The sequence below is a fragment of the Galeopterus variegatus genome, unplaced genomic scaffold, assembly GCF_000696425.1.
Source record: "Galeopterus variegatus unplaced genomic scaffold, G_variegatus-3.0.2 Scaffold1684, whole genome shotgun sequence".
Taxonomy (NCBI): Eukaryota; Metazoa; Chordata; class Mammalia; order Dermoptera; family Cynocephalidae; genus Galeopterus; species Galeopterus variegatus.
The window spans coordinates 50,349-65,793 of record NW_007727795.1 but is presented as its reverse complement, the minus strand read 5'-3'; the positions used below and the strand labels follow the sequence as shown (position 1 = coordinate 65,793).

At 45.2% G+C, this 15,445-nt stretch overlaps 1 protein-coding gene across 4 annotated transcripts in view; it reads right to left on the bottom strand.

The window, feature by feature from the left end:
- MED27 (mediator complex subunit 27) overlaps positions 1-15,020 on the bottom strand; it is a 212,896-nt gene extending 197,876 nt beyond the window's left edge. For 2 of the 4 annotated variants that reach the window (XM_008578429.1, XM_008578430.1), the window contains exons 1-2: positions 14,781-14,988; positions 12,492-12,636 (exon numbers count right to left, since the gene is read on the bottom strand). In XM_008578429.1, the coding sequence (XP_008576651.1) occupies positions 12,492-12,636; positions 14,781-14,983 (348 nt within the window). In that variant the 5' untranslated portion in view covers positions 14,984-14,988. Of the gene's footprint in view, positions 1-12,491; positions 12,637-14,396 lie in introns of all 4 variants that reach the window. The other 2 variants (XM_008578426.1, XM_008578427.1) reach the window with 2 other exon arrangements.
- Positions 15,021-15,445: the final 425 nt, after the last annotated feature.

Below are 15,445 nucleotides of genomic sequence, written 5' to 3'. Positions count from 1 at the left end.
TATTTAAGATACCAGGACAGCAGGACAAAATTTTCTCTACATTCAGACACTATTCTAGATAAATTACGTACTCCAGTTAAGTCACCCAGCACTCTTTGAGTTATGTTCCTTTCTGATAGTAAGGACTGGTAAGCTGAGGCATTTAAGGCCCCTGGCTAAAGGGGGGGGGGGAGGAAGACCAGCATAGAGCCAGGAATTATTGCTAAAACCGGGTGCTCTGGGCACTTTACTCGTCTGATCAAGTTAGACAATTAAATGTAGCCTAAGTTCCAGCAAAGTGGAAACTGTCTGGAACAATACCTGGAACATAGTAGGTGCCCAATGAATACGTACCAAATGGGTGGATTGAATATTTCCTAGGACAAAGCATACTACTCAGGCTGACCAGTTAGCTCAGTTGGTTAGAGCATAGTCTTGTAACATCAAGGTCCGGGGTTTGGATCCCCATACCATCCAGCCACCAAAAAAGCATACTACCTCAAAACACAATTTGGAAATGATTAAGATTGAGCATCTTATTTCAAGTGCAACCATTTTCTCACATATGAATGCATGGAGACACTCAAGATCTGCAGACTCTCACCCTTCAAAATCTAACACGTATAGCAGCATCAGGAGAGAGCCAAGCCCAGAATGCTTAGTGATGGTGACTATTGACAAGTGATCAATAAGCAGAGAAGCCTATTGACTGAAAATAACAAACAGTACAACATAACTCTCCAATCCTAAAACACAGAGACACACACAAATAGGGAAAAGAAAAGAGGGCAGCTCATAAACATAATGGAAGACAAAGCACAATTCTTGTTTAAAAGAAAAAAAAGCAGGGGGTGGCACCTATCTTGACACAGCCATTCTTTGGTGCCCCTTCCCATGCCAGTAAGGGGCTTCTGGACAGTCCCTTTCTCTTTCATGAGAGGCACAGCAAAGATACCAGTTAGTTGCTACAATCCCAATTTATCATATCCAGAGCTTAAAGCAAACAAGGGTGCCTGCCTCTCCAGAATCTGTGAGACCTGCAGCTGCTTTGCTCATAAAGGTCAATGCAATTCCCGAGTCAGGTCCAGGCCTGGGCTAGGCCCCACACTGCTGTCAGTGGATCACAGGGGTCCCTGATGAGTCCCTTTGATATGTCATGTGGATGGGTCACTGCTCTTGCTTCACTGACAGGGGAAAAGGCAGTATCTTAATGGGCCTGAACAGCAGGAAAAAGCGCTCTCTCCTTTCCTCTGCATTTCTGGACATCCAGTTGACATTTCCTTGTACAGCTGCCAAATAATGCAGGTTCCACTGAAAGGGCTAGCAGCATGGCCTTGGACAAGTCACCCTATCAGTCAAGCAATAACTTAACTGATTGCTGAGGTCTTCTTAAGATTTAATACATAGTCGAAGGAGGTACAGTCCCTAGAGTTTGTTTGGAAATATGGCGAGAGTGGTGCTCAATTATTAAGTGCCTACTATGTACCAGATGCTAGGTATTCAAAGATGACTCTATAGTCCCAACCCTGGAGAAGTGGGGACAGACCTGGAAAGCATGCAGCCACAGTACAGTGGGTCAATGCAGCTGCCCAGAGGCTAGGGGGCAAAAAAAGACAAGATCAGCTCTGCTTGAAGAAACACTTTATTTGGGCTGGAGGAGGAAGCGGGAGAGAACGTGCTCAAGAAGACGCCAGGCATTCCAGGCAGAGGGACAGTGAGTAGCAGGACTCTGTTACCCGCTCCAGGTTTGTTACAGCTGAACCAGGACACGTCTAGCAGAGCAGCCATGAAGGATGTTGGAGGAGATTTCAGAAAGAGCCTCCAGTTCACAGGGTTGAAACAAGTGTGGCAATGCCACAAGGAGGGGACAACAAAAGGTACTGGACTGCAGAATCTACTCGATAAGAAACTCGCCCTTCATCCCAGGGTTGAAGTGAGGGTCTCAGGGAGTTCCATTCACTTTGTCAAGGCAGCAAACAAAAGCAGAAGCTGAGCCAAGGCCCTGGCCCAGGGACCAGCCCCAGCAAAGGGGCTTTACCAAGCTCAAGGGACTTTGCCAGGCCCAGGGACCCGCCTCACCCCCAGAAGCTTTGTCAAGCCCAAGACACTGTGCTGAGCTGGTGCCTCCCGAAACAAACAAGTGACTGCAGCAAGAGAACGCCCACAACACAGGAGAATGCAGAGGGCAAGTTCCAGAAGCCAAAGAACAGTGCAGTGAGCAGCAGGCAAAAGATGCTCCAGCTTCTCCCTCATGCAGGGCAGAAATCCTGACCCCCCCACAGAGGAGCCCCAAGATTAGGGCATGGTGGTCAGGGAATTCAGGAACCACGTGGCACTCACTTCCACACCTCCTCCCTTTCAGTCCTCCTGTACCTAACAACCATCACAGCAAATGTCTGCAAAAAGTCAAGGTGAAGCAAACAGATGCAGATTCAATAAGGAAAAAACACAATCTAAAAAGAAAAGAGAAGAGATATAGAGGCTTCAATTTAACTCCATTCAAATACTGTTTCATTGCACACTTAGGAATGACCAATAGCAATAATAAATATTTATTAAATGCCACTATGCATCCTACCCTGCACTAGAAACTTCACATACATTTTCTAATGAGACACTCAGAACAATCCTGTGAGATCAGTATTATGCCCATTTTATAGTCCAGTCAAATGAGGCCCTAAGGTGTTAGGTCCGAGACTTTGGGCAAGTTATCTAATACAGGGCATGGCTTAATCTTGTGGAGGAAACAGACAAGTGAACAGGAAGAATGGGATAAAAGCAACAACAGGGGTAAACACAGGGGACACCTAATTTGGGTACATCTCAAGAAAGCTTCCCACAGGAGGCAACAACTAAGCTGAGACCTAAATGACTAAGAGTTTTCCAAAGAAAGAATGGAGAAGGAAGAAGAGCATGTGCAAAGGCCCTGAGACAAAAAGACTATGGCCCTGGGGACACTGCAGTTAAAAGTGTAGACTAGAACTGGCAAAAAGAGTAGCAGGGCAGGTGGGAAGACAGGAAGCTGAACACTAAAGTATTAACATCCAAATGATGTGACATCTGGGATTCACTTTAAAATACTCCAGTCCTGGGCCAGCCCGGTGGCGCACTGGATAAGTGCGCCGCTTGGGAAGCGCGGCGGCGCTCCCGCCCGAGGGTTCGGATCCCACATACAGACCAGTTCCCGCTCACTGGCTGAGCGAGGTGCGGGAGCAACACCGAGGGTTGCAATCCCATTGCCGGTCCCTGGCCCGGTACGGGGGCAACACTGAGGGTTGCGATCCGTTGCCGGACACGGAAAAAGACAAAAAAAATAAAAATACTCCAGTCCTCACCCTCCCACTGAAAGAGCAAGCAAGAGGAGGCTGAGATGGGGAAACAAATGAAACGAGATTGGCAAAATGTTCTTAAAGCCAGGTATTCAGAGGTTCATTACACAATTCTCTTACTTTTGTGTATATTTGAAATTTTCCATAATAAAAAGATTTAGTTTTTTTTGTCCCCCAGGAAGGAAGGGAGGAAAGGTGGGAATTACAGCAGCAAGCTGGTGCCAGACCACAAAAGGCCCACATTGGGACTGTGGACAGTAAACAGGTGACATGCGGGGATGCACTCTGTGCCAAATGCTCATGTGCAGTGTTCATGTCATCCTCACCACTACAAGAGGCAAGACTATTCGTGCCATTTTACAGATGAGGAAACTGAGATTAGGTGATCTGGCCAAAGGTCTGGCTGCTCCCAGACTCAGGTTCCTGAGGAGTATTACTAGAATGCTTCCAAATGCCAGCTGGGAAGCTGGAATTAATCCTAACGGAGGTAGAGGAAATCACCAAAGAGACAAAATCAGATCTCTACTTCCTAAAGAGAGCTGCAGAGTAGAAGATCGATTAGAAAGGGGAGGCCAGAAACCAGTGGGGAGGCTGTAGCATCATCCCAAGCAATAATGGGGACCTGGACTCAGGCAGTGGCAGTCAAGATGGAGAGGACAGAGTTGAGAGGCTGTGAAGGCTACAATCAACAGATCCCAGTCAGCAGGGGTGAGGGACAGGCCTGGGCACATGGCTGGATAAGCACCCCTGACGAGGAGCAGGTCTTGTGGGATCAGAACTGCAGTTCTGGACTGCTTCTGCCTGAGAGGCCTGTGAGTCTCCAAGCACAGATGTCTAGTGGGCACTTTGATACATGGGTCTGGCTCTCAGTGGAAAGATCTAGGCTGGCGACAAGTGAGGTGTCATCATGTATGTAAAGCTGCAGAACAAATGAGACGGCAGGACAAGGCAATGCAACGAGAGAGAGGCACTAATAACCCAGCAGCTCTTTCCCCGGCCCACACCACCAAGGAGGAGAGGAGAGGGGAAAGCAGGAGGAGTCACAAGTTCTTTCCCAAAGTGCGATGATACACATCCCCCCACCAAGCACACCTTAGCATGAAGAAAAACGATAGGGGACAATCTCCTTTCTACTTAACGCTCCTGGAAGAGAAGAGAAAACATCCTTTTTAGGTTCTGGTTACAGTCTACAGAAGGCTCTGGACAAACCACACAAAACCTAAGCAGTCCAAAAAAGGCTAAGAGAAGAGAGGCGATGAGACAATCCAGGTGAGTCCCCACAGACAGTGCCTCCTGCAGGGCAGGCCTGACGTGTGTTCAGTGGCCCCTGCAGCCTCCCTGGGACAGGCCCCTGAAACTTCGAAAGACAGTTCCCATGCTCGTTTACAGAGAAAGGATCAGAGAGTCACCAACCTGATTCCAGGCAACAATAAGGTGAAAATCTTCAGAAACTACAACTCATAAGTAGAATATAAAGATGTGGAGTTGGGCCAGAGCCTTGGCATAGAAGATGATTAGAATTATATGGGCATCACTTGATTTTCATTAACATTTACAAGAGGTTACAAGAGACTAATGCTGTCTGGAGAACCTTTGCAAGGTAATTTTCCGCTAAAGTCCTCAAGGGCTGCTGCTCTGCTCTGGGATATCCTGAGATGTTCTGACGCACACACCTCAGCTCTGTGTACTTAAGAAACCATACCGGCAAGGCAGAGGAGGTGGAAATACTCACCACTCCTCAGATGATGCTTTCCTTTTCACAACCACGGGACGCGTCCATGACTCCACCAAAGCATTCTAAGTGAGAGCTGAAAGGGACTTGTGAGGTCACCAGTCAGACCCCTTATTCTACCAATGAGGAAACTAGAACCCAGAGGAGTAAAGTCTCTGGCAAAAGGTCACACAGCTAGACAGTGAATAGCCAAGACTAAATACTGCTCTCTAGAATGCATTGTCCAGTGTTCTCCAACCACACACGACCTGAAGAGAGCTTCACCGTTAATATTAAAATGAATAAGAAGAAAGCTACTCTTCCTGCATGCTCAATGCACGTTCAGCGCTATTCTAGGTAGCTCAGATGTATTAAATTCATTAACTTATCCTCATGACATCAATCCTCACAACAACCCCGGAAAGCAGAAGCTGCCATCATCCACACCTGACTGATGAGGAGGCTGAGGGACACACAGGTTATGTAACTCGCCCCAAATCATAAAGTTTGTAAGAGGCGGGTGGGGATTCAAACCCAAGAGAGTCTGAGCCCAGACCCCTGCTGGTAACAAGCGCCCAATTTACAAAGTGGATATCATCCAAACATTTATTTTTAAATTGGTCTTTGTGTTCAAGCATTTTCCTAAAGAAACGATGCTAAAAATCCCATACTGATCCACAAAATTTTTCCCACCAGGCAAGAGGACAACAAAACCGACCTGAGTTCCAAGCTCTGGGAGGAAGGGCTTACTGAGTGCCACAGTGAGAAAAAACCTCCTCGGTGTGGGCACGTGGTGCGCCCTGGGTGGGTGCGCCCTTCCTCCCCTCCTGAGCAGTCCTCACTGCTCCTGTGGCTTTGTCCCAGGACCATCACCTGCCTCTATTGCCCCTCAATTCCCATATCACTCACCAAACTCCCAATCCCTCACCTCCATGCCCAGGTTTTATGAGGAAACACACACACACACACGCCCAGGTTTTATGAGGAAACACACACACACACACGCCCAGGTTTTATGAGGAAACACACACACACACACGCCCAGGTTTTATGAGGAAACACACACACACACACACACACACACACACACGCGCCCAGGTTTTATGAGGAAACACACGCACACGCACACACACAAACACACACACACACACACACACACACACACACACGTGTGAGTCATTGATATCCATGCTTAGCCTTCCTGGAGGGAAAGGTGCTGAGTACCTAAAGGAATCTCTCATTTGAAGAACTTCAGGAGAACATATTAAAGTCAAGTGTGGGAGGCTGGTGATGGAGAGGAAGTCACTGGAAAATAGGCCGGCACTGCCCTGGAGTCTGTCCTCATGACTGTTTTTTGAGATAACAATAGCAGCCCCTAGAGAGCACATACTTACTCGGGGCTGGGTAAGTGCTTCACTTGCATTACCTCCTTTAGTCCTCATGATAGCTTTCTGAGGCAGGTACAATTATCATCCCTGTTTTAGAGAGTGGAAAATTGAGGCACAGAGAGATTAGCCTCACAGCTATTAGGTAGCAGAGCTGAGATATGAACCAAGGTGGTCTAGCTGTGGAGCCCGTACACTTAACCACTGGGCAATACTGCCACTCCATAAATGACTACACAAACGTGCACTATGACTATGCTGGGAAGTATAACTACCATTTATTTAGCACTTACTATGTGTGAATTATCCTAAGGCATTTTACATGTGTTGTCTCACTCAATCTTCACTACAACCCTATGATATGAATACTAGCATTATCCCCATTTCACAAATGAGGGAACTGATGCTCAAAAAGAACTTTTTCACTTATTCAAGGCACAGAAAAAGTGCAGAGCTGGATCAGAACTCAGACAATCAGACTATTCCTGACATTTCTGGTTATACTTTCCTTTACTTCTGAATCCTACAGTATCTGGAAATCTAGTAGGCTGGTTTTATTTCATTGTTTTGTTGTTGTTGTTGTTTGGCTGTGTTACTCTTTGTTCTTTTCATAATGGCTCCCACGGCACCAGGATTTGGAAGTGGGGAGGGAGTAGGAGGATTCGAGGCTACGCAGGGCAGTCTATACATAGTCAAACTCCCTATGCTAGCAAGTTCATTTTGAGTGATTGGGTGCCATGGAGATTCAATTTAGGTGAAAGAACACCTGTACCTAGTGCCCTCCCTAAGTTGTTGTTTGGCTGTGTTACTCTTTGTTCTTTTCATAATGGCTCCCACGGCACCAGGATTTAGAAGTGGGGAGGGAGTAGGAGGATTCGAGGCTACGCAGGGCAGTCTATACATAGTCAAACTCCCTACGCTAGCAAGTTCATTTTGAGTGATTGGGTGCCATGGAGATTCAATTTAGGTGAAAGAACACCTGTACCTAGTGCCCTCCCTAGTAAGAAGAACAATCCAGATCAGTGCCTGATCCTAAAGCCATGATGATTAAGCTTTGGAGGGTATTTAAGTGATTTTCTTTCCTATTACACTCTGAATGAATCTGTATTCCCTAAACATGTATCAGCTATACAGAGAAAAGAATGAGTTGGGGATGAGCCTGGTGGTAAGGAAAACAGCAGGAAGAGAAATTAGTTATTGATAATTCTCCAAGTGGGATAATCCCTAAGAGGCTGGTGGAGTCGACTCTCTTCTTCCCAATTTTCACATTGCCGCCAAAACTACAGCTGCGACAGAACACGTGACCTCGGGTGCAGTAGCTCAAATTAACCTGACTCAGTCAACTCCAGAAGACTTCTACCAAGTCTCACCCCTTCCTAAGCACTGGTTGTCAACTCGGCTCACTTAGAAGGGTATACTGGGTGATAAACAACATAAATAAAACTGCTAACCCCAGCCCTCAAAGAGCTTATCATCAGTTCACCAATTGACCTCACCCTGTCCTTCCAAATTACCCTTCTGGAATCCAGCCCTGGCCTCCATCACAAGATCTCTTTCATCTACCCGTAGCACAACTAGATTTCTCTGTAACAGCTGAAAATGGAAATACCCTTATCACACTTCATCGACAATACAAGCAAGCAAACCACAAAAGGGGTTGTAATTAAAAATTCAATAGAAAAAGCTTTTATTTATCCTTTCATTCAGTGAATTTTAATTGAATGCTTACTGTGTACCAAGTGCCTTGCTAGGTGCTGGGGACTCCCACCAAGGAACAAGATGGACATGGCACCTCTCCTCTGAGCTTATGATTTATCCTTAAAAAAGCACAGGGTTGGACTGGCTGGTTAGCTCAGTTCGTTACAGCATGGCGTTGATAACACCAAGGTCAAGCGTTCAGATCCCCATACCGGACAGCCTCAAAAAAATAAAAATAAAAAAAGAATAAAGTCTCTTTATTAAAAATGAAGAAAAAAAAGGCTGGCCCGTTAGCTCAGTTGGTTAGAGCGCAGTGTTGACAACACCAAGGTCGAGAGTTCAGATCCCCGTACCAGACACCCACCAAAAAAAAATAGAGGACAGGGTCCCTAAAGGAAAGACTCAGTGCTGCAATGTAAAATAATTCCAGCCCTGTGAGCTCCACGATGCATAAACAGGAAGAAGGTGAATCTAAGAGATAAATGGTGGATGTAAGAGATAAATGATACAGTAACTTAAAGCCATTAAGTAACTAGATTCTGATGAGAACGGTTCAGGAGGGTAGAATGAAAGAAATGTCTTCCAACTGAATATTCTTGGAATAGAAAGTTGCTCTTTCTTTAAAAAAAATTAAGCATGTTAAAAACATAAATAAAAGGCAGCAGCAACACCTTGCTCTGCGCCCATTTCCCAACCCAGCAGACAGTGACACTTCTGGGGTCTTTGCTGCTTCAAATATCACCAGGGAAAGGCTGAAGTCTTAGTCTGTATTTCCAGGCAAATATACAAGTAACCTTCTGCAATAAACCACTGAAAAAAGTCAAAGCCGGAAATAAAAGCATAGTGACAGGATGCTGGGATCCTTCCAAAAGGGCCCTTCGGAATAAGTTCAGTCTAATTTTCAGCATATCTAAACATAGTATGCGACATAAAGTCTACATTGACTATTTTATAGCAAGGACAGCATTGATGCCAATTATTTTTTGCCCTAGTCAAGAGAACTTGTCATCCTTCTACAGAACAATTATCTGTAGGTGCATAATAGTTAAAAGCTAATTCTTCCTCCAATTCAGCACAGGAAAAGTGCTGCTCGCAGCAATTTGACATCATTTCATTAGATTAGATTAATTTTTAAATGTGTTATTCTAACAATTATGCCAACTACCATGTAATTAATATTCCAACTGACTTTACAAAAATTACAAAATCCCCTAAAGAAAATAATTAGTCATTAGGCATGAACGAGACTTTTCTATGGCCAATAGCACATAAAACAGAAAGTTCATCTCATAATAGGTGGTATCAAAGCCTTTCCCATACTAACCCTTCAATTCTTAGCCAACAGCACGTAAAGCTGACATTGGCAAGTTATCCCAAACTTCACTTAACATATTAATGCACTTACTGATTTAAACTCTTTGAGGGTAAAATGGCAATGATGAAAGCTTTAGCAATTAAAAAGCTCTTTTCATTTGTAGGAGGCAAGATAAACATATATAATTAATTGTTTGCTTCTTCCATGTCCCCAGCTGGAAATTAGAATACTGGCTCTTATTTTCTGAGGCTACTTCTTGAGTTTATTGAAGACATGTAAGTAGGCATCCTTATCCTTGTTTTCCTCTTTCCCTTCAGGGTCTTATATATTCTTATAATCTACCTTAAATCCTTTCTAGAGTAAGGTACGATATAAATAAGCAGTAGTCACATAGGACATTATCCACAGAGAGCTGAGAGGATTCTAAGGCAACACACAGACAGCCTCAGCAGGAAAGAATGCCGCAGCTGATCAGTGAGGTCTGTCCTGGAAAGAGCAATAGTTTGAGGACCCATGGATCATGCATTTGCCATCTCCATCCTTTGATAAACCATGAAAAATTAGGAAAATGCATAGAGATTCATAAATAAAATAGAACATGAATTATTTCTAAGATGTAGGTAAAAGGGGGAAAATGTTTTCCATAGTTGAAAACCTTAAGCAAAACTGGACTAAAGCATCAAGTTGTGGAGGAAAGAACACTGAACTAAGTCAGGAAACCCAAATTCTAGTCAAGCTGGGAGCCATGAACATTTTGGTTCACTGGCCCTTGTTTGCTCGGCTCTAAAGTAAGGGGTTGAATCTCTTAACCTTTCTCTTTTGCTGCTGGCACTGGGGAGCTGGTGAAAGAACACAGTTCCTTTATAGGAGCTTAACCTCACCAGGACATTAACATGCCTACAACCTACATCTCCTGACACTGCATATGGGATTTAGGATATGTGATAAATCTCTGCATATATTTTTAACCTATAGCATCTCCAGGGCAGGAAGTTACATATATGTTAATATTTATTTTCCTTAATATAGCCTCTTTCCCACCTTGAGGCAATGATGGGGGAAAGGAGCAGGGACTTCTACTCTAATAGATGAACAATTAAATTCAGTGAATAATTAAACTACCTTCATTCAAAAGTTAAGTGTCATCACTTCAATGTAAGACCAGTCACTTCCACTGACAGTCCCAGTCGCTCGTGGTTTTGAGATCAGCCTAAATCTTCCCACCACTGATAAGTCCATGGAATACAACAACATGGCTTCCTTGTCCAAACACCAAAAAAGCAAGACTTTCTAGGAGTCCAACCAGAAATAAGTCACACCATGCACCTACTGATCATATTCCATCCAATCACCAAGTAAACTCATGTTTAAATGGTCAAGAGTGCCCCTGGGAAAACACGAAAGCTTACACAGGACAGTCTGAGAGAGCAGTGCTGTCTGTGTAGGGTTGGAACAGTCCCATGTCTGACCTTAGCAACTGCAATAGACATCTGTAAACTTTTTGTCTGCCCTGCATCCCCTTCTTTAGGGAACTGCCTATCTCCAACTCCAAGGAGCTGCTCTTCCTGTGCTTCAGGTGATTTGAGTTGAGAATCCCATCCACGGAATCAATGAACTGTTTCAGAGAGCATCTACCAAGCAGGGCCAGAATCCCTTTTCAGGGTCTGACATGGACACCAGGAGATCACCAGGCATAAGGACTATGCCAACCAACAACTGTTAGCCCATCTTTTCCAGCACTTGGAGAGCATTAGGCCAGCAAAAGAAAGCAGGCCTAGAGAAGGCAGGAGAGAGACAGATTTCTGCCATACTACCTGAGTACCCTGATGTTTGTGAGCTCAGCCTCATACCAGAAACTCCCTGAACACTTTAGTTCCTTAAACCAGTGAAGTACCCTCCACTCCTCCTTTTTTTCCCCCTTGATCTAGGCCAAATTGGGTTTCTGTCACCAGCAGCCTAGAGCTTGGGAGGAAATCCTTATAGACTAAATGTATGCATTCAAAGTTTGAGTTCTTTCTTTAACACCCTATGATAAATCACCTTTCCCTGAAGCTCAGACTCAGCTTCCAGCGTTCCACTTCAAACCAAAGAATACTAAAATACCCCCACAAAGAAATTCAAAGAAAAAATTATGCACACCAGAAAAACTGTCAAGGCTCATCTGTCATCTAAGACCTAAAGAGAAAGGAACCACAGAAAAGAGGAAAAAGATGATGTGGAACTAAAGGGGACACAGCAGTTCATGACCAATGACTTTAAGAACAATTATGTCCAGAGACACAGCAAAGTATAATGAGAAAAGCTTCCAAAATTGTTCCTAAAGTATATTCTAATGCCCTATCAAGAGAACACACACACAGACACAACACAGCACCCAAACAAAAGGAACTCATGGTAAACACAATGTTTCCAGGCTTATGAGCCTAATTGTTCCTGTTATTTTTAGACTTCAGTTTAGTTTTCCTTTTACAGCTGTCCTAGGGTCTAAGTCATAGGGCCCGACTGCTGAAGGAAACTACGAATATCGAGTACTATGGAGCATGTTACGACCTATCTCCCTCCTAAAGTAATGGGGTCTAAAGTAATTAGAGAGTAATCCAACAGACAGTACTCTAGTGATGCTCTTCTACCAATGACAGAGGAAAAGATAATACAAGAACATAATGTGAGTAGCTACACATTTAGACCACCAGTCCTTAACCTTCTGGGGGTCACGGACTCTGATGAATATGATGAAAGCTAGAAACCCTTCCCCAGACAAAAATGCACATACCACGACACACTGCGTATAATTTCAAGGGGTTCATGAAAGCTGCTCCCTACACCCAGTCTCCAGGTTAAACATACCTGACTTTGAATTTGTTTTTAAATGTAAGCACCTGAGCATCATTATTAATCCTCAAAGACTTGAAAGGACTACAAAATACCTTATAAAAAAATTCTAAAACTTCCAACGTTATAATCCCATACTGAATCAAGAACAAAAATAAAACTTCCTCTCACTTTCTGCATTTATGGAATGTAAGAAAACTTGGCTTTTCCTATATTAGCTCCATTTATGACATCTCCCTTACCTTGTTTGACCACTTATATGCTTGGAGGAGTTGACTATAGAGAGGAGTTTTGTCCTGCACGGGATCCAGGCTTAACAGCCCGCTGTTATGGAGAGGATGGTTCTCAGATGGCTTGCCTACCAAATTGCTCAGACGTTCCAGCTCACTGAAAAGTAAATAGATAAAGCAAATGAGCCTGACTCCACTTCAAATCCAGGGTGAAGCCAACCACAGTGGTCACAGCCTCCTCTTCAAACTATCCATCAGAAGTCCCTTAAGAAGAAATACTTTTTTCTTTCTTTTTTTTTTTTTTTAAAAGATGACCAGTAAGGGGATCTTAACCCTTGACCTGGTGTTGTCAGCACCACGCTCTCCCAAGTGAGCCATGGGCCAGCCCAGAAGAAATATTTTTGAAAGGTAAAAAAAATTAGGGACAATCAAGAAAACCCCTAACTGGGAGCTAATAATCTTAATTTAAAACAATACTCCTTGTTGTCATTCCAAAGGAGAAAAAAAAAAGTAAGGGCACCAGAATCAATAAGACTCCTAATATCAGGATTTAACAACTCAAATTAGTCTCTGCAGGGGAGGAGACTTTCTGGGATTACGAAATGTGGTATAACATTCCCTCTTACTGAGGGTTTTCAGATCCACATCCAGATCATTACATTTGGCAGAACAGCAAGTACCTGAATAAATGATTATTTATCATTCACATAGGGATAGATTGTACGAGATGCTTCACAGATGGTAAAACTTAGCAAAACAAAGAAGAGATAAAACAAACAAATGGAATGGGAAGACACGGAGGGTGGGGGAGCTGTGTCAAACAAACACACTTCAGTCTAGCAGGAAAACTCTGGAGAAGCTTGGGAAAGTGAGCCAACAGCAAAAGCACATTCCAGGAGCACATTCTGAGGGGCCAGTCCCAAAGTGTCAACAAAAGACTCTCTAGGAACAGCTTCTCAAGCCACATTCACTTTGGAATCTTCAGCCACCTTCTTGTTGACAGTACTGTACAAAGATTTTTGCCTAGGATGGCAAAGGGGTAATGTCAACATTCTTAAAGTTTGTAATATGGTGAGCGGTTATAACATCCCAAGCATTAAAAAGGGAAGCAAACCAGAGAGCAATGGAAATGGAAGCAAGGAAAGAACCACCAGTGCATCCCCTCACACAGGGAAAGTACTAACTGGCACTTGGTGCTGTGCCAGAGAACAGCAAGTGGATGTGGGAGTGAAGAGGAGTGTGTGATTTGTGGCAACTACTTGGGGGGAAGGAAAATAAGACACCCACCATTTGGCCACCACCTCCTCCTCCATCCTACCTCCTCTTTCCATCTGGTTACTAAGGAGACCAAGTTAGGGGAAAAAAATTGAGCCAGCCCAGAAATCACAGGATCACTAGCTCACCAAATGCCTCTCCCTACTAAAGTCAGTTCTGAGAAGTGAAAGGCAAAAAATCCTGAAATTCTAACCTTCCTGGGAAGGACTGACTCTCTTAAGGAAGGGAAGGCAAGTTCAGGACCTAGGCAATCAAGTAGTGTCTACTGTGTGCCCGGTGTTTCACAAATATCTCCTCGTTTAATTCTTAAAACAACACAAAGTAGAAGTAAAGAAGGTGACTTGTAAGAAAAAGAAGGAAATGTACAATGTTTGGTCCTAAAGGACCACAAATCAAGAACTGTAGGGGGACGGGGGGAGGTTAAGCCTAAGTGATTAAACTGGTTAAGAGATTAGGTCTCTACCGGGGAGGGAACTGAACAGACAGTGAGAGCGGAGTAAGGGTGCTGATCAAGTGGTTTTGAGGGGGTAGGGGAAGAGGGGAAGATACATCAAAGCCTGTTTTGGGGTGGGGTGGGGATGGAACTGACGCATTCCAGGTTCAGGGGTGGGAGTTGGGGCTAATCCGATCGGGTGCACTTACTTGGGTTTGGGGCAGCGCTGATCAGGTCCTGTTTGGACTATCAGTACAGTGTGATCGGACATCATGGGGCACAGAGGGCCTACAGGTGAGAAGTGGAAGTTCGTGGGAAGAGCACGCCTCCTCCTCAGGAATGCGACGACCACAAGAGGGGGTCGAAGGCGGCGGGAGACAGTCAGGACGAGGAGGCCAAGAGAAGGGAGACGACGAGAAAGCGGGACGGAGAGGAGGTGTCCCGGGGAGGGCAGGCCGTGGCTTGGGAGGACGGAAACAGGACGGGGAGCAAGGGAAAGCAAGAACAGCCCCTGACTGCGAAGACTCGCGCGGGGTCGGGGCCAAGTCGCAGCGGGACAGTCCCTGACCCCAACCCCTTCAGCCGGTACCTACTTGAGGTCCCGGTTGACCGAATTCAAGTTGTCCTGGAAGTGCGCGACGAAGGCCTTCTCCCGGCCCTCCAGCGTCTCCTTGTTCCGCATGCCATCCTTCAGGCAGTCGAACACCCGGCTCACGCTGGAGCGCAGCGCCTGGATGGCACTGATGGCCTGGGAGAAGGCCTCCAGGTTCACCCCGACACTCAGCACATCCGCCATGTTGCCGCCGCGGCCGCGGGTTTCCACAGCCGGCTTCGCAGGCAAAAAGCGGCGCGCACTGATGACGCGTCCGCGAAGGCCTCTGGGAAATGGAGTTCTCGCGGGGCGGGGCCGTCCCTGGAGCCGGCGCGGGCACTGTCCGAAAGAGCTCAGTGTTCGATCCCTGGACCCGCCACCACCGAAAACAAACAAACGAAAAAGAGAGGGTTTCCACTTTAAACTAGTGCATGCAGGAAAGTGATCTTCTCGATTAGGGGAAGTCAGGCTGCCCTCTCAGTCTGCTTAATGGTGACAAAGAAATACAGACGGTTCCGCAGTTCCCCAAGCGTGCGCTCTTGGGGGTCGCTTGGCAAAGAATTGCTCACAGCGATAAAGTGTCCATGGAGTAAAGGATTGTAACCCATTGAATAAAATGAGCCCGTATTCATTAAAAAATGGAGGAGAAGGGAGATTCCTTACCTA